We start from the raw sequence: 24,777 nt of genomic DNA, 5'->3' as shown, positions 1-24,777 counted from the left end.
GTTATCAGATTTGTTGAATCAAACTCTTTCATCTCTCAGTCACATCTTGCCACCCTAATAGCAATGTTTCTGTACTGTAATAAACCAGACTTTGGCTTCCACCCATGACATGGAGAGAGGAAGGGATGCATCACCCATGGCCATTTCCATTGCTCTACTGCTTTCTCTTCCTAGTATGTGAAAGCAGTTTACAATGGTAGATGGACTCCAAAATAATGAACTCTATGATGAGTAAAGTGTTTTTTTTTCCAACTACTAAATATTGTTCTGACTGTATCAATGGCAGGGCTAATTGTACTCTATTCTTTGAACCCAGGAAGACCATATTTGGCTAGGACTGCCTTTGGTCTTAGAAGGGAGTTAAGTTTGCTACCAGATGCTGTTCTCTATTCTTGAAGTCTGGTAAAAAATAGTGTGGCATATGTGGTTTAATCCTGAATCCTTCCTAAAGCCTCAGTTAATTTTTTGGCTATCTCAAGTGGATTTTTTGGTTCGTTCGTTTGTTTTTGTTTTGCATTAATCTTATAGTAACCCAGAATTTAGATCAGAACTTCTTCTAGAATGAACAAAAGAGCTCACTGTTTTTGTTTTTTTGGTACTAGGGATTGAACCTAGGGGTGCTTAACCGCATCCCCAGCCCTTTTTATGTTTTATTTGAGACAGGGTTTTGCTAAGTTGCTGAGGGTGGCTTTGAACTTGAAATCTGCCTCAGCCTCCTAAGCCACTTGGATTATAGGCATGCACCACTTAGCCCAGACAAAGCTCACTTTTGACCTAGTCTCCTTTCAGCCTTGTGGGATGACCATTCAAGTTTCCCCTGTGTGGATGTGATCAGTCTGGATGCTGTTTCACACTGATCCTTGGTATGTGGATGAAACAGTGGTTCCCATCAGCAATAACAAAGAGAACAAAATAAATTTTTTATTGATAACTTTATTATAGAAAGCCCTCAGTGCCTCTAAGATATTCAGATGTTCTTCGATATTTAAAATTTTGAGAGGTAAAGCATTTAAACACTCATGAACAGTAAATAAATAATACTTCTGAGCTTCGGAGGATTACTAATCTACTATTTGTTTATTGGAAGAGCATGTGCCATATTGCAGCTTAAACTTTTGTGTAACTAGGCTCCTTATAGAGCTTCTACTCAGACTCAGGTAGTAGCTACTGAAGTTAGACATCTGTATAATTTGTTTCTTCTCACCTCGTGCTGTAAATTGGACAACTAATGAAAAAAAAATCTGTTTTCAATATTGGAGAGAGGAATGTTTTAGCTCATTTATTTATTTTTTACTGGTTGGTATTTTGGGGGTAGATATAGGCTCTGGATTTAACTCTAAATTTTATGTAACCACAATAAGAATGGGGCACTGGAACTAAAGAAATGCAACTGGATTTTCCAAGAGATTAATCCATTTCCTTATGAATAAACTAAATTCTTGCATACATCTTCAGAGCCAATGTCTTTAGCGCCTCTGGACTTTGTTAACCAGCTATCTACCATATGTTTGGCCAATGAATTGAGCAGTAATGAGATTTGTGTAGTTTTGGAAATTCTAGACTCTCAATTTTGCAACAATAGAGATTCACTTTTCAGATTGTAAAGTGTTTTAGAGTGTAATCAGCCAGCCAAATAAAAGTGATTTTGAGTGGAAATCTTTCAATGGAAACATTATACAATTCAAGCTCTCTGTTATATTTAAACAGAAGAGCAAATTATAAGATCACAGACAAAGTTCAGTCTCACTAGAATCATACAAGTTACCAATGACAGCTAGGCCCAGTGACAAGTGCCTGTAATCTCAGGGAATAGGGAGACTGAGGAAGAAGGACTACAAATTCCAGGCCAGCCTGAGAAACTTAGCAAAAAAAAGGACTCAAAATAAAAAAGAAAATAAGACATAAAAAAGAAAAAGGACTGGCTATGCAGTTCAATGGTTGAGCACCCCTGTGTTCAATCTCCAGTACAAAAAAAAAAAAAGTTAGAAATGAGAAATCAAATGAACAGTTATAAAGTGTTTGTATTCTTCACAGTGGAAGAATTATAGGCAATGATTTGAACATCTCAGATCTAGTCCCCCTCTGTTGAAAACAGAAGAATTGCAACAGTAGTCTGACATTTTATTATTAAGTAATATGTTCATTCTTAACTTTAAAGTATTATTCTGTATTTCTAAAAATACAGTGAAAAGAGTTATTGCTGGTGAGAAAGAAGAGGAAAGTATGTCCTTTAATTTTAACTATCTTAAGAATTATCAGTTTGTTAACTTTTCATTGAAAGAATTTATGGAAGGGATGTAAAACCAGAGACGAAAAGAAAAATTAAGATGAATAAGACATAATGATTTGGGGTTTTTAAGCATATCATCATATGTTTCTGACAATTTCAAACTTATGCTTTTTGTCTTAAGATTTACTAATAACTTACTACAATTAAATTGTACAACTAAACCATTGAATATTTTAATTATACTAAACCAATGGTTATCCTCCACATAGTTCAAAGTGGACATATATGTGTAGTAGATGCAGTAGATGTTCTCCTAATTACATAGGGCTGCCTCATACACATCCTTAAATGTGAATTGTTGCTCCAATTGATGACCAAAGGCATGTCCATCTCCAAAGGTCACTGGAAAATTTTTTTCTAGTCCCTTCCTCCTAATACATATAATAGTGGAATCAAATCCTCCTTTTGGTCTAAGTTCTTCTGTCCTTCCTCTCCGGGCAGGGAAGGAAGAAAGGCAGGAAGAGTATAAGAAATAAGATGTCTGGGAAAATATGGATTAAAGGTCCTGTTTCAGGCTTCAGATATCTCTGGAATGGAGGCATCTAAGAGGTTTTCTTTGTTTTTGTTTTCGTTTTTAGAATCAGGTTTCATGATCAGAAATTGATCTGTGAATTGCTTTTATAGTAATGGTGAGTTGAAAGAGGCTGGACCAGGTAACTCACAGGTAAGTTAAGAGCCTGTAGAAATATGTTCAAATGTAATTTCTAGCTTTCTTTATCATCTTAAAGTTTTATGATGTCACTTAATGTGGTTAAATTTGATGGGGTCAAAAGTCACATCATCTTAATTATCATCAAATTATAATCACTAATCGATTCAGAGCCAAGAGTACTAAACACAGATGGCAGGTTATATAGCTCAGGGTAAACACTTTTAATTTAGGAGTCAGAAAGTCTACACTGGGATTACACAGGCCACAGTGGGTGTGGGGAGCATGTTGGATGTCTAGGCAATGGTTGAGGTTAGAGCTGGGTGGGAGTGTGCCTTTCTCCCATGGGTGACAAGCAGGGTTAAGCGTGAGTGGAGTATCCGGCGCTTCTGAGAATGCTAATTCTAGTTTTCTCATTTAAAAGGTTATTTTCCGTGTTTTTCAGTTCTACAATTTTACTAATGAAATTCTTTACAAGCCTGAAGAGCTGAAGAGATGTCAGTCAGCTTGGCCTGGCACTGAATCATTATGTAATCATCCTGTTACTGTGAGAAAGCATTTTCCTAAATAATAAAGTGATTTACAAGCTAACATTTGGAAATAAATTTTTAGGAATTACCTACATAGCTTTTATTTCCATAAATAATACAATTTGAAGGAAAAGCCAACAAACACCAAAATCCCTTTCCTTTCAAATAGAAAGCTTAAATATGTATTTTTTCTTATCCTTTTTATTTGTCAAGTATTAGAATGGATTCTTTTTTCCCATGTACTGAAAAACTTTCTGACTTTGCAGCTAGCTTATTAAAGCACAGTAAAAACACTTAAAATCTTTTTCTAACCTTCATTATCACAGTAGAGGACAGTATTCTTAAATTAAAATTGTCAATAAGAAATTTAATCTTCTTAATATGAACTTCTTTCCTTTATACATGGAAAGCAATTTTCCTTCCCATCTATATAGCAGTTTCATTTATCATAGAATCAGAAGAACATATTTTGTACAATAATCTTATAAACTTATAATTATGTAATTTTTCTAAACTTAATAAGTATATACTTGTATTTTTTTAGAAAAATTAATTCTTACCTTGTCAGAAGGTTTGAATGGATTTCCTTGTCCACTAATTCCACCACTGATACTAAATCCAAGGCCAGGATTCTTTTCTATTCTCACACAAAACTATGTAAAAAAAGGTTAAAAAAGAGTAATCAAATAGTTATCAAAGCTAAACGTTTTCAAATAACTTCATTCAAGTAGAAAAGATTCATATTGAACTAAGTTCTTAGGATCATCTATATTGACCTGTGTAAACTGACAAAATTTGTTGGGTGTTTATATAACAGTTATGATGAAAATAACTTAAAATTACCTAGGTAAGTAGACATCTTTATGCACTTATTTATTACCATCTGTATAAATGAATTTTGATTAGTAGGTTTTAAAAATCAAAAGTCTTATAAACATTTAAGAGATCATGCATTATTTTAGCAACCTATCATAAATGCACATGTATTTAGTTAATTAGAATGAATGGAGGGATAATTGGAAGAAAGCTCTCAAATGCAGAGTGAGTATAAGGTACTCCTGCTTTCTAGTAAGGTAGTATAGTTCTTCTCCTTAATAGATTATTATATTATTCAGGAATATTAGGGTTTTAGAGAAACAGGCCATAGCTGGAGTGAAGGTGAAATGGGAGGAATGAGGTGCTCAGTAAATAGTTTCAGACTCGGCAGCAGCTTCTGGAGTAGAAGTTAAGTACCTTGGAAGAAAGTAGACATTGTGAAGAAGTCAAAGAAAGAGGTCAAGAATATGGAGATATTGGGCTGGGTTGTTGCTGAAGTGGTACAGTGCTTGCCTAGCATGCATGGGGCACTGGGTTCAATCCTTAGCACCACATAAAAAATAAAATAAAGATGTTGTGTCCACCTAAAACTAAAAAATAAATATCTTTTTGAGAAAGAATATGGAGATATTGATTATGACAGGGAATGTTAAAATAGGTGTTCAGGACTCTGAGGGCAAGTATTCTAACATTCTGTGTTATGTTATTCACCTGCCCCCACACCCCAAATCATCTGTACAAGCCTGTTAAACACTGGAGCCTTGTGTTTTATAGTACCAAGGGGAATAATGGCATTAGGAGTAGAATTGCCTTGGAGTAAGGCTACAGTAAAAATGTTATCAATCATTAAAGTCAATACAGACCAGATCAAGAATTCAGTAGAAAGGCAATCTGCGCCAGGGATAACCTAGAGAATTCCTGGTGATCCTGAACTGGGAACATATGTGAACTATGGTAAAAATGCTAGCTCTGCATATAAAGTGGGACAGAATGACCCCAGATGATTGAAAGCCTTGGGACCAAGAGGCTTGGTTACATAAAGAAAAAAAAAAACTTTTATACATTTTAAGTACAGAATAAGTACTGGAATAAGGTGAATCAAGTGTTACAGAGGTTTGCAGGCAAAAGATTAATAATTAAGAAAAAAATAAAAAGAAACACATTAGCATATATTTTGTATTTATATAAACATATACTGGAAACATTCTTAAAGATGATTGGAAATATTTGCTTTCTTAAGAAGCTTAATGTTTTCTCCTGACATTTTTGCTTAGCCTAGTAATTAGTTTAATGCAAATGCCCAAAACATTCTGTGTTTTTATTTTCAAGGTATCTTTTAATCCCTACCTCTTAGGCAGTTCAAGGTAAACATAAATCCTGTTCCTGACTTAATTAGCACATATCGTGAGTCACTGGAAACTAGATTCATTTGGCTTGTCTCCTTAATGTGACCATCTGTAATTCATTGACATAGTTCATAATAGTAAATATAATGTTTATTACATAGTTCACTTGCAACGCAAAAGCAAAAAGTCATTTATAATAATGTGATTTTTTTATGGTAGAGTCATAGTCATTAGTAAAATTTCTAAAGTATGGGTAAAAGCGATTACTAAAAGTAATCTTTCACATCTTTTTTTTTTTTACAGCACTGATGATTGAATCTAAAAGTGCTGTACTACTGAGCTACATCCTGAGTAGATTTTTTTTTTTTAATTTTGAAACATCGTCTCCTTAAGTTGCCCAGGCTGTCCTTGAACTTGCAATGATGCTGCCTCAGCCTCTCAATGGCTCATCTTTTCTGTGTAAAGATACAGTTAATTACAACTTTTCTTTCAATTGCACTAGATTTGTTAAAACTAGTAATAATAGAATAGTAGCAACTACAATTTATAATAGGTTATGTTTATATGTCTCACAGTCTATGCTTATGAACATATAATAGCTTGATTTAGCTGACATATTTTAGCTTCATTCAATATATTAGTTTACCTTTCTTCTTATTGTTTGTTAATTGGAAAATGAGAAGAAAGCAACCAATATGCTTAAAACATTTTTCTTTTGTGTCTGCCCATCTATGTATTTCTAATTAAATTATTTAAAATTGGGGTTATATCTTTCTCATGTGAAAATCTCATGTTGCACAACACGGGAAGGTATATGTACTCCTTGCTTTCCCCAGGCCACTCTAAAACCCGAAAAGAAACAAATGCAACAGATTTCATTTACACAGAAATGGCTGAGAGTTTTTTCCAGTCATTTTTTTCAAGGTAGTGACTATATCTATTTTATATTATTGTAAATCTTGAAGGCACTAAAAATCTAAGGAAAACAAATTTCATATGTGCCAAGTATTTGAAGAACTGTCTCAATATATTTTTTAATAATAGAAATAATAAAGATGACACTGTGGTTTTATAAATATGACAAACATAAATTCTTATCTGAAGCTAGACTACTCTTGGGCATGCTAAGGTATGGCTAATAGGTTGTGCTGTGACTACTGGGTCTCATAAAGCATGTCAGGAAGAGTATTCATCTCACATATAAGGAGTTCCACCTGTCTGCCAAGGCCCAGAGAGGCCATAAAATGTTGAGAGAGAGAATACCTCCCAGCCAAGAAGCAGTCTGAAATCAAAGAGGATTTGCAAAGAGGACAGGAACATTCTAGCAAAAGGTCAAGTCTAGGAGTCTAATAAATAGCTTATTTAGTGACAATCAATATTTCAATTTTCTGCTGACAATAGAGAATGAAATTTTTGGTTAAGCAATCAAGGGTGCATTTTCTTCCTTTAGCATCTCTTTCTATTACTTCCTTTCACTTGAAACTTCTGGTCTGTGTTAATCTTACTTTAATTAAAATACTGGGTCTTATTTTATGGAGACCTTCATGATAAAATGGATTATTGTGTCATAGTAAGGCCTGGTGAGGTCATAATCTATGTAGAAGCCAGTGCTCTGACTTGGTCCCACGATGATCTAAAACCTCACAGCAAGAATAAAGGAAATGTGTGTGTGTGTGTGTGTGTGTGTGTGTGTGTGTGTGCGCGCGCGCGCGCAAATGCACAAACACATGCATGTGTTTTGGGAGGTATAATTCAGGATTAGGGAAATATTACAGAAAAATATCTGGTGATACTATGATAAATTGATTTCCTAGTGGCCATTCTCTTTCTCAGCTGTATGTATTATAAACTTTTACTGTATACTTGTTTTTGCTAACTAAGATCCATTCATTGGTCTACCTTAAACTGTTTGAAGAACCATTCACTCCCATATTCTCAGCCTGTATGCTTTGGATGAGTCACGTTATCTAGACCTAAAACAAAGTAAAAAATGTGATTGTTTACAGGATGGGCAAGTAACCCAATCACAAAGGAGGAATGAGAAGCCTATTAAGATTTCCAGGAAAGAAATCTTGCTATTTCTTGCTAGTTTTGAAACTTGCTAGTTTTTGTAAGAGATTTGAAACTCTTACAGCTATCTTTCAAGCATGAGGAGAAAGTCTTTTTGACACAGGAACCAACCCATGGAAACAGAAGTCCAGACTTCCAGTGAGCCTGTATTATCTTCTCTGAGACCTGCCTATCCTTGCAGTTTCAGTTTACATGAGTCAAAACATTCTCTTTTGGCATAAGCCTTATTGAGTTGAGTCCTTGCAATCAAATGTCTCAGGTGGTTAAAAAAATATATAGGAGAGCCTTGCTTAGTTGCAAATATCAAAGAAGACTTTCTTTCCTATTACTTTTTTTTTTTAAAAGAAACAATACACTTGTTTTAAAATCCTCTTGGGAAGTAAAACAACTCGAACCTAAATATTTTACACTGTGTGAAATTCTAGTCATCATGAAAATGTAAATCAAAATCACAATGAGATACTATTTCATAGGATGCCTATAATAAAAGTCTCAAGTATTGGTAGGCATGTAGAGAAACTGGAACAGTCATTTATTGCTACTGGCAATGTATGTTGTAGCTACTTTAGAAATTTAGCTGTTCCTCAGAATGATAAATATAATTTCCATATGACCTGGAAATTTCACTCATATTTATCTATCCAAGAAACATGAGAACATACAAATCTGTACATGAATGATCATAGCAGCATTATTCATAAAAAGTGAAAAATAGAAACAACCCAAATGTCCATCAACTGATAAATATATAAGCAAAATGTGGTATATCTATACAATGGAATATTATTTGGCCATGGTAAGCAATGAAGGATTGATACAAGCTACAATGAGTACATCATGTGCAGTGAGAGAAACAAACAAGTCACACACACACACACACACACACACACACACAAACACACATATTGCATGATCTCATTTATATTAATTGTCCAGAATAGGACAATTCTATTCAGAGACAAAGTAGATGAGTGGATGGCTAGGCTAGAGGGAAGGAATATTGAAAGTGCTAGTGAGTGCAAGGATCCTTTTTAGAACGCTGATAACATTATAAAATTAGTTTGCAATGATGGTTGCCCAACTGCAGAAATAAGACAAAAATTAAATTACTGGTATATATTGAACAGGTGAACTTTAGGGTATGTAAATTCTATCAATAAAGCTATTAAAAAATAAGATCGGTAGGACAGAGAACAGCTAAGGAAAGACCCAAGGAAGGGGTAGGCAGAGGTCAGATCTGTAGGGACAGTGTAATATAAGGATTTGGAATTTATTCAGAAATTTGGGAATCCAGTGGAGGGTTTTAAGCAGAAGAGTGATATGATATGGTTCATATTTTGAAAAAATAACTGACAGTGGAGAATAAATAAAAGAGTAGTAAACTGGAAGAAAAGAAAGCAATTAGGAGGTTTTGGCAGTAGTTAGAGGTTAGGTTATGGCCAACTAAGGTGGTGGTACAGGTGATGAGAAGGGTGGATTCAGGATATATTTGGATGGAATTGCTTTGAAATGGACGTGGGCCATAAGAAAGGGGAATCAAGGATTTTTGGTCATACCAAAATGGTCAATAGAAGAATCATTAATGGTATGGAGAACTCTGGAAAGAAGTGGGTCTGGTAGGAACAAGGGCAGGGACAGGTATTTGATAGTTCACATCATGTTAAGTGATATAAAAAGAAAAACTTGGAAAGATTTCTTTTATTAAATTATAGGTTTTTTTTCAAAACTACAGTGAGTTGTCATCTCATCCTGGTTAAAATGACTGTTATTAAAAAAATAATAACAAATGTTAGGATGTGGAGGGAAAAGAACTGTCCTATAATGTAGGGTGGGTATGTCTTTTAGTATAATATATGGAGAACAGTATGGAGGTTCCTTAAAAAACTAAAATACATCTACCACGTAATACAGCTGTCCCATTTTGGGGTATAAATTCAAAGGAAATGAAATGAGCACATCGAAGAGAAACCTGCACTCCCATGTTTATTGCAGAACTACTCACAATAGTTAAGGAATCAACCTAGGTGCCCATCAGCAGATAAATGGGTAAAGAGAAGTGGTTTGTATACACATGGAATATTATTCAGTCCTAAAGAAAAATGAAATCCTGTGATTTGCAGCAAAATGGATGGAAATGGAGGACACTGTGTTAAGTAAAATAAGCCAGCCACAGAAAAACAAGTACTGCATGCACTAATATGTGGAAGTAAAAAAAAAAAAAAGCTGATTTGAATGTAGAAATTGATTACTAGGAGTTGAGAAGCTGGAGTGGGGTGAGAAAACAAAGAGAGGCTCTGCTTGATCAGCACTCTATGCATGCCTTGAAACATTACATGGAACTCCATTAATATTCACAATTAACACACACTAATAAAATACAGATTTTAAATGAAATATATTAACTTAATTAAGATAGTTAGAAAATATGTATTAAATGATTTTAATATGTTATTTCCTCAAATGACTTCAAATGAATCTCCATATCTCATATTGCCCATTGTAAAGTATTGCTATTTTTAAAGATTTCCCATAGATTTTTATTCTCCAGTTATCACAGTAATACCACACACACACAAAAGAAAACAAAAAAAATTGCACCTCTGGATTCATAATTCAGTTTGACACAAATAATTTGCACCTCAATACCATATATTCTATAAATGGATTTTCTAAGTTGTACACAGTTGCATGTACACAATTACAGGTCACACAGAGCAGGAGGCAATGTGTGAGGCAATTCGCCTTATAAAAATAAACAAAATAGGGGCTGGGGCTGGGGCTCAGCGGTAGAGTGCTTGCCTAGCATGTGCAGGGCACTGGGTTCAATCCTCAGCACCACATATCAATAAAACAAAGGTATAAAAAAATAAAAATAAACAAAATTAAGGCATGCTGTCCAAAAATTAAAAAAAAATAACTAAATCAGAGAACTGGGTTGAGGTTATAATATTTATGGGATAATAGATATGAATTTTTTTTAACTTTCTAGGATGCCTTTGGTAAAGCATGGTTCCAAAGGATGCCTTTGGTAAAGCATAGATTCTAAAAATTAAATTTTTAGAATCTCTGGAGAATTAAAAACCTCACATCATTAGCTGATGATAAACATCTATCTGGTTATTATATGTGAAATCCAGCTCTTGACTTAGCTCAAGGAAGGAGAGGAAGAGAATTATCTTGGAAAAAAAAGTCTGTGATTCTGAGAACGATAATACATGTTTCAGTATTAAGAAATAGAGGCAATGTTTAAAGAAAGTGGGATCCAAATGATAAGTAGCCCTTAATATAAAGAAAAAACTGCAAATGAAGGTAATCTTGACTGATAGGTTTAGAAAAGATGGTGGGGTGAAATGTAAAGTTTGAGTGAGGAATAAACCTTTTAAAACCATATTAAGGGGTTAGTACAGTTAATGGGAGCTTTGCCTAATTATGTGAAAAATGAAATAAGAGAAATTAATTTTATGAGAGTCTTAAAGTCTTATTGTCTTTCTTTCTAAGCTTAATATAATTCAATAGATAAGACTATGTTTTCTGGTGCTAAGGAAGAAAAATAGATTCTACTATGGAAAAGCATATCCCAATTTTAGATAGGTCAGAAGAGCCGCAAAGTTTTTGCTCCATGGCATTGATCAGTAGTTTTTGGAGCATTTCAGCAGTATTTCTCTTCTAGATATTCTTTATAATGTTCTTATAGCAAAGCTTTATCTCCATGCTGTTCAACAACCTGAACTTCTAGAAAGTGTTTACCTACCTACCTTGTTTACCTACAAACGAGGAGGATTAATAACTAACAAATAACTAATAATAGCTAACATTTTACACTATTACCCCAGAGGCCTTGGTCTACACACCTCACCCACTAAGGTTCTCTATAATATTCCAAAGCTGTAGAGCTAAACTGGAGTTGGGTGTGAGACAAGATAAAACAATTTTGACCCACCCTTTTTCCTATGTGATGTTGAAAGGGCATTTTACTAACCATAAATTCCTATGTGTTACAGTACTTAACCACCGAGAATCAATAAAATGCCTACAAAGAGTATTCCATCCCATTCAAGATGATGACGTTATGTATCCTGAACCACATTAATAAGGGCAAGCAAACCATGGACTTTTCATATTTCCCTGAAAATTCAACAATAATTTAAAAAGAAAAGGAAAAAAACAATTCTTCTCACCTGCTCTGGATAGCCATCCATACTCCTTTGCCCTTTAGTTTGAATTAAGCACCGTCCAGGCTGAGGTCCCCGAGTGGCCTGTGAAGAGGGGATCTGAATAGGCAATGGTGACTGAAATTGCTGGATGGTCACTTTGTTTATATTTCCTTCATATGGCTGCTGCTCCCGGCTGCGATGCTGCAGGCTTTGGGACCCCATCAAAGTCTGGATGTGGCTGCCTGCCTGTGGAGAAGATAATCTGTCAGGCAAAGCCTCCTGGTGCTGAAAGGATGTGATTAAAGTAGGAAACACGTTCAGAATACCTCTCGGGTAAAGTGGAATCATTTGGGCTTTCAGCCACAGCTGGAAAGGATAATGAAGAAACAGCAAGGGTCTGTCTACTGTGGTTTGTGAAAATGTTAATATTGGAGCAAGGTCGAGTTAAATGTATTTGTAGTCATCTGGTGGTTTGCCAAAGATCATTTTAACCCCTTTTGTAAGGGAACAAAATTCAGTCTGAAAAATCTCAAGTAGTAAAAGAAGTCACTAAACATAAAGCAGAGCTCTAAGTTGGCTATTTGACTTAAAAAATAACAGAAATGTCTAATACATGACATCAGGAGGAAAATGATACAAATTCCATTTGTATCAAATGATTGATCATACAAATGATTCCATTTGTATCATTATGTTTACAAATTTCATCCTTTTCCTGTTTTCTGATTCTGATGCAAAAGAATTGAATTGTTAAGTTTTTATGACACAGGTGCATAACGAGCTTGTTCAGGTAAGTATAACCAATGGCATTAATTTTTTACATTGTTAAATGAAGAGTTTAGTTTTTGGAATCTCTATGCTACATTAAAATTAATCATGTGCTAAATTCCTGTGTTTGTAGACTGTGGAGGCACAAGATCTGGAACAGTCTTCAAAATGAACTCTATACATTTCTTTTACTATTTTTAAGTTCTTAACGATTAACATAAAAAAGTGAAGACATTACAGTGAGAATGGAAAATTGTTTAAAGAAGGAAGTTCAAGAAGTCATTTCAAAAGAATATTCAAAATCATTATTTGGCAGTACATAGAGCAAAATGAACACATAATTGGTTATACTTTAGATGTACAACAGCTGTCTTGGTATTATGATTTCTACATGCAGAGACATTAAGATATTTCAGTCATGAGAAACTGGAGGAAAAGTTGCAAAAAAGAATTTTAGTCTATTCGAGAACAATGTGAAAACAATTTTCAGTCCAACGTGGTCTGACACACTTATGCAAAAGCACAATAACCACATAAATACAATTCAGATAACCTCATAAAAGACAAATGTCTATTTCTCAATTCTCAGAAACTTTCATGAAAGGACATGTTGCAGACTTTTCAGGGCAAACAATTTTCTGGTCAAGTTTTTCCTTATTACAATGTTCTCTTGTTCGGTAGGACAGGTACCCATGTCAAACCCAGTATCAGATTTTGATCTGCTTTGTTCTGAATGAACTCACAGTTATATAGTTAAAAAAATAATCTGCAGTTAGAGGAGTTGGGAGTGGAGGCTGTTCACTGAGGCTGACTGGGTACTGAGCAGTCTGTGATTGACACCTACTTCTCACCCTCACTGGTATAATTCATGGGTCTCAGTCAGTACTTGAATCACTGGATGGAAGGAGGACTAGAAATGTGACTGAAAGTGATCACATTGATAAGCAAAGATTTTTGCACCATGACAAACTTAGAAGGAAACAAGAACATAGCTTTGGTTCCTTGACAAATAATCTAAACAAGAAAATCAATAATGACTACTTAACTACTACTTTTCTGATTAATCTGGTAATGATCTATTCAAGGATGAAAATCTAATTTTTTATATTATAGAACTGCAATACACACTATTATTCTGTTTGTTTTTCTTCTGATGTGAACTCAGGACTATGCAAATTTTGAATGAAGGGAAAATATCATATTTAGTGTTTTTAATGACTGGCACAGTAACTGCATTTAATAAATAATAGCTTCCATCCAAACACTTGGTACCAAACAGTGTGCTAAAATATCTTAAATATATTACCTCTTGTAATATTCACAACAGCATTACAAAGGAATTATTATTATTCATTTATACTGAGAAGGAAACCAAGGTTAGGAGAGGTTAAAAAACTTATCCAAGTAATTGTACAACTAGTAAACTGGAAGGACCAGCATGTGAAGGCTGTATGACTATGAGGGTTATACTCTTAAACACTGTATCATACTGCAACCCTTTCCCTCCAAGTTGGCACCCCCACCTCATAGTTGAACTGTGAACTGAAAAGGAACCATGAAAGGAAACAAGTTCTAGTTGTGGAGGGAGAATATATACAACTTTTTCAGCAGCTCTTGAATTTGCCAAAGGAGGTGAATTAGGTCTATTAGCTCTTTTGGATGCCGTGCATGTGATTTCAAGCTGTACAGTTCAGCAGATAGGATTGTGCTTTTGTATTTAGTGATCTTTCTGGTCCCGTGAAGTAACAAAGCAAATGTTCTCAGATGGCTTGGCAAAATAAAAAGTATGGAAGGAACATACTGTTAAGTGATTTTTTTTTTTTTTTTTGCAACAGAATTTCTTTCACTCTTCTGGGCTATAGGCTGTAAAAATGGGGATGAGGAATTATTGCTCTACCAAGCAAAGAATTAGTACTAAAATTTGTATAGTCGAACAAACATAAAGGACATAAATATCTAGGGGGATCAATTAGGGAACAGAGAGGTTGCAAAGAAGAGGATTTTTTTTTTTTTGCACAAAGACTTAAGAAAGGTAAAAAGGACATTTACAATGAAGTACAAGGGACTAATGAAAACAGAAAATGTCAGAGGCTGGATTTGTTCAAGCAGAGGGTGAATACTGACTCACCCCAAAGAGGAATTGGAACACAAGGGTTTCTGTAAAGACTGTGCTATACATTTTGAATTATAACAGGGAAAAGAGAAGATTTGGCATTTGTTTGGGATTTTCCAGGGTGGGTTGGACAAGATAACATGTATTTGAGGAGAACAGTGATACAGTAAGGTATTTTCAAGTTGTCCTCAAAACAAACTATCAAAGTTTACAGGGAAAAACTCCAATATCCATTAGACCCAAGGAAAGATTTATTTCAAAACTGAAGAAATGTTGATTTGATACCAAGTGGTATCAAATTCAATCAACTTCATGTGAAATTCATCTGACATAAGTTAATCAGGCTTATTATGGAAAATAAGTGTTTGGGAGGTTTTTTATGATATGAAAGCATTGGCTCTGTCACCATAAAAATGCCTTGGTTCACACTGTTCTTTTGGAAGAGTGTTAGACTAAGAAGTGTAGCATATTACCCAATTTGGTCATTTGTTTTACTACCCATCTTGGCTCCTGAACCACGAGAGCTTGCTTCCGAAAATTAAACAGCCTCCAAGGGTGACAATATATGTCACTGAGAATGTTCAAAAGAACATGATTCAGTTTCCAAAATTAACTCCAAAAGAGTCCCAGGAATATTTAGAAGCAAGGTCAACAAACTAGAATCATCTCCAAAAGATAACTAAGTAACTAATTTCAAGGAATCAGACTCATTTAAACAAGTCAGTATAAGTCATTTTGTAAAGCAAAAACAAAAACCAACCAAACCAACCAACCAACCAACAAAAACCCAGTCATCACTCTTTATTCATACCAAGTATTCTACAGTATACCTTCCCTTTTATTTTTAAAATGCAGGCTAAGTTTTAAAGCAAGTCAGTAGGACTTCTGCTTCCATGTGGATAGAATAGATGCATTTCCTCCCTGTTTGCTGTGTTATATCTAACAAAGATACTTAAACATTATATATAGACACACATAAAAAGACTGGAAAATGGAAGAAGGAAGCCAGCAAGGGACCTAGGGACCAAGTACAATATGATGGTGTCTCCTTGGGTTATATATACAGAAGAAGTGGGTAACCAATCAACCAACCAAACAAGCACAAACCTGCTCTCTCTAGCCAAAGGATCAGGAAAGATGTAGCCTAACAGATGCTTTAGATACTACCTCCTATATTGTTGCTCCACACCATAGAAAAAAACTACAGCCCAACTTCAACAATGTCAGCAAAGGCCAAGTGGGTAGCCTCAAATTCTACCCTCATTAGAGTGCAACAAAGCAAACCAAAATCCCCACCAAAGTGGTATTAGGGAAATCCGAACAAGGTGCCACAGCATTCATCCCCAGTGACTAGTAAAAGCCTCTCCTCCAGTGGTGTCAGTGGAGACCACAAGAGGTACTTGGACTTCCATGCTCAACCCGAAGCAATAAGGCAGCTTGTGAATTCTCAATGAGTAGTGTGAGAAAAGGCCTAATAACAAGTCAGGACATTCAACATTACCCAGTGATAATGTATCAGTGGAAATTATGTGGGCAATTGAAACCCATCCCCACTTATCAATACTGAGGAGCTTTTGCCTCAGGTGTCAATGAAGGCTGAGTGGGAAAACCAGACTTCCATCTCCACTCAATAACAAGTCAGCACCCTACCCTTCCTCAGCTGAAACAGTATCAGAGAAAACCAGCTAAAACAGGAGGCTTAAATAACATAATGTGAAAATGTCCAGGTTTCAGTTGAAAATGACTGAACACCACCAAGAGTCAGGAAGATCTCAAACCAAATGAAAAAAAAAAAAAAGATAATCAGTCATTGCCAACATGGAGAGGACAAAGATGTTGCAAGTATCTGATTTTAAGGAAGTCATCAAGAAAAGGTTTCAATGTCTAAATACACTTACATATAAACAAATGGAAAAGTAGAATTCATCAGGAAAAAAATGTAAGTCTCAGCAAAGAAATAGAAGACTTAAAATAGAAACAAATGGAAATTTCAAGAAGCAGCAACTCCCATAGGGTAAACCCAAAGAATCCAAGCGTAGATGAATCATAATTAAAATTCTAAAAAACTAAATACAAGTAAAAATATACTTAAAGCAACCAGGGAAAAATGACAACATAGCTAGAGAGGAAAAACCTTATGAACAATAGTGGATAATCTCATCAAAAACATGGATGACAGAAGAAAGTGGCATAATGATTTTCAAGTGTTAGAAGGAAAAATCTGTTAGCCCCAGATCCTGTAACTGTGGTAATATTCTTCAACAGTGGAAGAGAAATCAAGACTTTCACTAATGAAGGACAACAAGGACAATTTATTGCTACCAGAACTCTCCTAATATAATGTCCAAATGAGAGGAAATAGTAAGAGGAGAAATTTAGTGACATTAGGGAGGAAGAACATGGTAAGCAAATATATGGGCAGACACATTGAGCTTTCCTTCCCTTCTTGAATGTTCAACATTATGCTTCATGATTGAAGTAAAAAATATGGCACTAATTCTGGCATTACCTGATATAGCTCTGTATGTATATAGAAGAAATATTTAAGATAATTCTATTATATGGTGAACAGGATGAAAAGACATAGAAGAAAGCTGGATTTCTGTATTTCACTTGAACTGGTGAATGACACTAGTAGATTTTTGAAAGTTTTATATATGTATATTTCACCAGAAGCAATCACTGCAAAAGCTATATAAAGAGATATACTAAGGATACTATAGATAAATAAAAATGGAATTTAAAAAATGTTCAAATAACTCACAGGTAGTAGGAAAAAGAAACAGAAAACCAAAACAAGCAGAACCAGAAACAAAAAATTAAATTGAGACTTCAACCTGAAGGAATCAATTCTTCCTTTAAATTTAAAGGGTCAGATATACAAACTAAAAGATAGATGTGGGCATACTGGATTAAACATTGCATCCATTTGTGGACTTCAAGGAGTCAGTTCACATATAATGAGATAAGCAGAAAGTAAAAAGGATCCAAGAGATTATGTTATGCAAATATTAATAAATGGAAAAAAGAAGTTACTATAGTGGTACCATATAAAGTAAATTTCAGAACAAAAATATATCACCAGAGTCAGAGAAGAATTTTATGTCACGAATAAAGGGTCAGTTCATCAAGAAGGCATAGTAATTCTAAATTGTATCCACGAAACAATAAAGCTATAAATACATGGAGCAAAATTTACTGAATGGAAAGATGAATCCAAATTAGAGTTGAAAATTCAATACCCTTCTCTGAACAAGTGATTGAAAGCTAAACTAAAATTCATCAAGAATATAATAACATAGAAGAATTCAACAATATCATTAGCCAACCATATCCAATTATTACTTATAGAACATATTTTCCTCAAGTTTCCATACATGTTTATAAAGTTAGACCATATCCTGAATCACAACAAATTTAATATAATTCAGAAATCATACAAAATGTGTTCCCCAAGCACAATGATATAAAGCTATAAATCAGTAACAGAAAGATAAAAGAAAACTCTCCAAACTCTTGGAAACTAAACAACACACTTGTAAATAATCACTAAATAATACACTGAATGCTATACAAATAAAAGTACAACATACAAAAAAAAAAAAAAGACCAAGTACCAAAATAAAAAATGGAGCAGGGAACGTTACTGTAGCCAACGAAGACATTATAATAAGATACAACTACAAACAACTGTACGCACATACACTTGACAATTCATATGAAATGAGCTACTTCCTTGAAAAACACAAACTACTACAACTCACCCAATATAAAATAAGTAATCCTAAAATTACCAAGAAATGAAATTTGTAATTTAAAAATTCCCAGAAAAGAAGTCTCTGAGACTAGATCATTTCACTGGAGAATTCTATCAAACATTTAACTAAAAATACCATTCTACACACTCTCTTCAAGAAAACAGAAGAGGAGAGAATCTATTCCAATTTTATTTTTATGAAAGTAGTATAACCCAGAAGAACAAAAGAGGGAGAAGGAGGAGGTGAAGGAAAAGCAGAAGGAAGGGAGGGAAGAAAAGAAAATCAGAGACCAGTATTACTCATAAATATAGATTCAAGAAAATGTTAACAAAATATTGGTAAACAGAATTCAGCAATATATAAAAAGAATTATACATCATGACCAAGTAATGTTTATTCAAGTGATAGAGAGCTTGAAGATTAATCAATGTAATGCACTATACTAATGGGCTATAAAAGAAAAATCACATTAATGGAAACAGAAAAAAAATGTTGGAAAGATTCAACATTCATTTATAGTTAAAAACACTCAGAGAAAGAGGAACTAAATGTTAATGTATCAATTCTTCCTTTAAATTTAAAGGGTCAGATATACAAAGCAAAAGATAGATGTTGGCAGACTGGATTAGAAACTACTCCTGAATCGAGGGGAGCTTCCTGTATTTAACAAATACATCTACAAAAACTTGCAGCTAACATACTTAATGGTGAAAAACTAAGCACTTTAGAACTAAGATCAGGAAAAAGGTATAAATGTCTACTCTCACCATTCTTACTCAATGCACAAGTTCTTATTTAATGCTAGAAGTTTGTCTGAAATAAGGCAAAAGAAAAAAAGGCAATACAGTTTGAAAAAGAAGAAATAAACCATCCTTATTTGTAGATGACATGCTTTTCTACAGAAAAAAAATTTAAAAGAATTAACAAAAAATCTAGAATTTTACAAGTGAGATTAGCAAGGTTGCAGGACACAGATAAACATTCAAAAGTCAATGGATTAATGCATGCTAGCAATGAATAAATGGAGACTGAAATTTAAAATGTAATACCATGTACAATCACTCAAAAATGTAAAGTACTTAGGAATAAATATTAGGCAAAACTTGTATAGGACTTACAGGCTGCAAATATACAATGCTGATGAAGACAATCAAGAAGCTTTTAATAAATGGAGAGTGTACCATATTTACAGATTCAAAGACTTGAAAAGTTTTTCTCCAAATTGATATACTGGTTTAGTGAATTCCTATGAAACACATTTTATTCTGACATTTAGAAAGACATGAAAGGAGGATGATCAAACAATTTTGAAAAAGAAGTGTAAAGTGGGAAGAATCAATGTGATTTCAAGTTTATTGTAGTTCCAATAATAATCAAGACTGTGGTATTTGCATAAGAAGCATCACATAAACCAATGGAATCAAATAGAAAATCCACAAATAGACCCAAACAATGTGTCCAAATGATTATAAAGTTGCAAAAGCAATTCAAACAGAGGAAGGGAGGAAAGACTATTTACAACAAAGGATACTGGTCCAGTTGGACATCCATAGTCAAAATAAATGAGCCCATGTCTCTCTCATACCACATATAAAAATTAACTCAAATAAAACACAGACTTAAATGTTAAGAAATTGAAAAGACAAGCCACCGAAGTGCTGGAAATATTTGCAAACAACACATATGACAAAGGATAGTATTTAGAATATATAACAAACTCTTAAACCCAACAATAAAAAGGTAAACAATATACTTAGAACACAGGCAGAACATATAAAGAGCTATTTCATTAAAGAGAATATGTAGACAGAGGCAAATTAGCATATTAAAAGGTGCTCAACATCATTAGCTATAATGGAAATTTAATTTAAAATAGTGGTGAGATGTTACTACACATTTATTAGAAAGACTGAAGCAAAACAGTGATAACACTAAATGCTGGAGATGTTGGGGAGAAACTGGATCACTTACACATTTGCTAGTGGAAATGTTGAATGGTGGAGTCACTCTATAAAAGTGTTTAATAATTCCCCCAAAACTACCATACAAGTACCATATGATCCACTAACTGTGCTCCAGGGCATCCCCCGCCCCCCAGGAACTTAAGAAGTTCTAGGAATTTAAATTCACATAAAAACTTTCAATATAACCTAAAAGTTATGTATTATGCGATTTCATTTAAATAGCATTCTTGAAATAGCAAAATTATAGAAATGAAGGTAGTTATAGAAATGCCAGGAGTTAGTTTTAAAGGAATAATACAAGCAGTATAGATAGCCACAATATTTGGAGTTGGATGAACCTGTGATTCATTCCTTGCTCAGTTATTTTTTAGTTATGCAATCCTAAGCAAAGTTATTAAGCTTATCACATGAAAACTGTAGATAATAATAATAAGGGCCTAATAGAATATTGTGAGGATTACAGATATTATGATATATTGAGCCTATTAAGTATTGCTTGGCATGTAGCAAATAATAATGCAATGAGAATAAAAAATTATCTGCTGAGTAAAGGTATGATTTTTCTTTGAGCATAGAAACAAACAACTAGCAGAAAAAAATAGTAAGTTTTAAACCTAATATAATCAATCACTTACAATTTGCTTTAGAAACTGCTCCTGAGAATCAGCCAATCAGCAAATCTCACGCAAGTACCCATGTTTCTGCAGTTAAAGATTTGTCAACAAACTTCTGCACGTTCTAACTTCTGAAAATCCACCAATCCCTGAATTTACTTACTCTTCACTAGGATTATGGCTGATATTCTAGGTTGCTGTGATTCATCTTCATGGTTTTCCCTATAAGTTTTCATGATAACTCTCTAGATGAAGAAACTATTCTGCATCCAGGATAACTAATTCAAAAGATGCTAAATCATGACCTTGGTCTCACTAACAACCTGTTCAAAGGACAAAGCTAAATGTAAATTAGAGAGGAGGGGCAGCTAACCAAAAGGTGCTAAGTTACAGTGAGGTAGGAGTAAACATTTCAGTGTACTAGTGCACAATTGCATGACTATAGATAATAATAATGAATTGCACATTTCAAAAGCTAGAAGAAAGGATTTTAAAGAAGTGAAATATGTTTGAGGAGACAGATACATTCAACCAGAGTTAAACATTACACAACGTATGCATATATTGAAACATCACATGGTACTCTATTGATATGTATAATTTTTTGTTTTCATTAATCAGTTAAAATATATTTAATTTAAATTAAAAAAGAAAGTTAGCTTTTTCCCAATTAACACAAATTTTATCCAAAATATAAATATTGTAAATAGTTACCATTAATTTAACATGTATATGATAGGCACTGTGTTAAGTATTTTACATCATGGTCTTAGTTAATTTGCAGAACTACTTTATGAGGTATGCAAGGATTATCGTCCTTTCCTCCTAAATGGGAAAAAGATTAATATGTTTGCTAGTTAAATAAAAGTTAAAGTTGACATTTTCTCCTGAACTTTGCTTAAAAGGCAAAAAAAGGGCAAGATCTTGGTAAGAAAAAGGTGAGATAATTTTTTATTGCAAATTAGTGCATACTTTAGTTTTTACATATTAGTCTAATTATCATGTTTCTGGATTTATCTTAATTCTCAGTGAAGTTTTATCAATTCTACAAGTGATATTTTGGGTGACAGGACTCAAAATTTCTCAGGTAATTAAAAAAAAAATTTTTTTAGTTGTTGACAGAGCTTTATTTATTTATATGTAGTGCTGAGAACTGAACCCAGTGCCTCACACATGCCAGGCAAGTGCACTACTGCTGAGTCACAGCACCAGCCCCTCCAGTAATTTTTGAAGAGAGTTTCAAACAGGAGGAGTGACAGGAATCATAGATGATATAACGAAGAATTTTGATGTGCAAATTTATTCAGAGTGCAAACTAACAAATTGAACTAAATTCAATAAGATGGAAAGATCTCTGGGTGTTGTTTACCATTCTTCGTGCAGCTGATTCTATTCATTCTGAGAGTCATAAAGGTAGTTAAAGAACTTGTAAAGATTAAAAAAATTCACATTTGGGAAATTGATGTATTTCAGAATCTCTAAATGTTCTGATTTGTGTAAGGACAAGAAAAGCAAGAGGAAGAAGACTCAAAAATTCTTTCTAGAAGCTGGGGATGTGGCTCAAGTGGTAGCGCGCTCGCCTGGCATGCGTGCGACCCAGGGTTCGATCCTCAGCACCACATACAAAGATGTTGTGTCCGCTGAAAACTAAAAAATAAATATTAAAAAAATTCTCTCTCTGTCTCTGTCTCTCTCTCTCTTAAAAAAAAATCTTTCTAAATATATGACTGGTACTAGGTTTTTTTCCTCTCTTCTGAACTTGGAAGAGAAAAAACAATAACAAGTTGTGCCTACATGGGTCATTGAAGATTATTTAATATCACAATAAAGCTATGCTATCATGTACAATAGTTCGATTTTTTAAAAATTTATGTTGGGTGGAGCGAGTGGATACAATATACTATTACTACAATATAGTGTTTAAGAGCAGGCTGTTAACTTAGACATGCTGGGTTCTGATTCTGTGTTCCTTAATTCTATGCCCCTTGAGATTGTGAAGATGACATGAGAATTTCTATGTTAAGCACCTTAGTGAACCATCTACAATGTACTGTAGAGTTTTATAAATTATTATTATGACAACTGTAGTATTAAGGAGATTTCTTTTTCTTCTTTTTAAATTTGTGTTTAGCTAGGCCAGTTTGATGCCAAAATCTATGTCCTTCCATTTAGGTGTTACAAGGCAAAATTGAATGAATACACTGAAGGGAGCTCTGCAGCTCTGCACTGCACTCTTTTGGTGCATTTGAAATATTTGCTGATCTTGACCTTTTAGAGATAAAATGTGGGGCAACAGGGCTTTTCATGTCAGGATGTGTGCCTTAGGATGGCAGCTGACTGCAGTGACAGCAGTCTTCTCTAACTTATTGAATCTCATCTATGTTTAAATCCCAACCTACAAAACAGTTATGGAAGTAGAAGATATTAACTGAAATGAAGAAACAATGAAGCGTCCATGACTGCAGGAAGATGGCAATTAGATCTAAGCCTACACATTTCAACCTGCAGTGCTTTGTGAGGACAGTGGGAAACACTCCCAAAATACAGTAAGAGGAAGAGGAAGATTTTAACAGTAAAGAAATATTTGCCAGTAATTGCTTTCACTCTTAAGATTTCTAAGAACCATAGAAACCTTATAAATCTCCATTTAGTGGAGCAAATCAGAAAAAGACTTAAGTGGTAAGAACTGCAATCTTAGCGACTTGAGGATATTTGCTTGGCAACAATCCTTGATCATCCACTAGTCGTCATATTATCTAGGTCTTCAAATTACATATTCAACCATGGATATTTTTATGGCTTTGGATTAAATTTGTTTTTTTTCTTTTAAATTTCTTTCAAAACAAAGACAATATAAATGTTATTGAGTTATCTTAATTTTCTGAAGAAGAATAGTCATTTATTTTAAGGAACACCTATGTCAAATACTGATGGACTAAGTAACTACCACTCTTTCTATTGCTTTAATCTGTGACAAGTTTATTTTCTACCTCAGGCTTAATAGCTATTTGATAGACATTTTTTTGGCTTTCACTTTTATTAAAGGAATAATTTAGAGTCAGTCTGGATGAGAACAATCCCTGATTTTGTGACAGTGATGTCCTTCAACACTAGAGACAGCTGCATTGTTTCTCTGGTATTAGGAGATAAAGGGATGCACTTTGTGAGTTAAAGAATAAAGCTGCATCAAGTAAGAAAAATCAAATACAGCAGTGACTGTGAAACTAAGCAATGTTTTACTTAGCTGTCACTTTTGTTTTAAGAGAATTTTCCATTCACATTTCCACAACCTCCTATCCATATTACTTTTGAGAATAAATCTAATTACATAACAGAAAGTCTTCATATAGCTATGAATTAGATAATACTAAAATGAATTGATTAGAAATACATCATCTTAACTTTTCAGATTAACAAAATATATATTTGAAATGGATCATTAGAGAAAATTATTTCATTGATTTCTTCAAACCCTTCTTCCTGATTCAGCTATTAATAAGTTATGGAGCTGCTCACAAGGGTCTTATATTCAGAGAATTTCTGACTTTCTCCAGGCCATGTTCTCTCTTTTTTTTTTTCTTCCCATTTCTGGGAAAGCCATATAATATTGCTTTGGCAAATAATTCTTGTTTAACAAGCAAGTCTCTCTATATAAGCCCCCTCTATCTTTTATTAATTATTTGCAGTTATGGAGAAAAGTGAATT

The 24,777-nt window shown here is 33.9% G+C and overlaps 1 protein-coding gene across 2 annotated transcripts in view; it reads right to left on the bottom strand.

The window, feature by feature from the left end:
* Lrrc7 (leucine rich repeat containing 7) overlaps window positions 1-24,777 on the bottom strand; it is a 420,763-nt gene that overhangs the window by 29,530 nt on the left and 366,456 nt on the right. For both annotated transcript variants that reach the window (XM_077791099.1, XM_077791100.1), the window contains 2 exons: window positions 11,880-12,101; window positions 4,030-4,122 (listed from right to left, as the gene is read on the bottom strand). In XM_077791099.1, coding sequence (XP_077647225.1) covers window positions 4,030-4,122; window positions 11,880-12,101 — 315 coding nt within the window. The remainder of the gene's footprint in view (window positions 1-4,029; window positions 4,123-11,879; window positions 12,102-24,777) is intronic.

Source organism: Urocitellus parryii, chromosome 11 (assembly GCF_045843805.1).
Source record: "Urocitellus parryii isolate mUroPar1 chromosome 11, mUroPar1.hap1, whole genome shotgun sequence".
Lineage (NCBI taxonomy): Eukaryota > Metazoa > Chordata > Mammalia > Rodentia > Sciuridae > Urocitellus > Urocitellus parryii.
The sequence above is the reverse complement of the archived record's forward strand: the minus strand, read 5'-3'. Positions and strand labels throughout refer to the sequence as shown.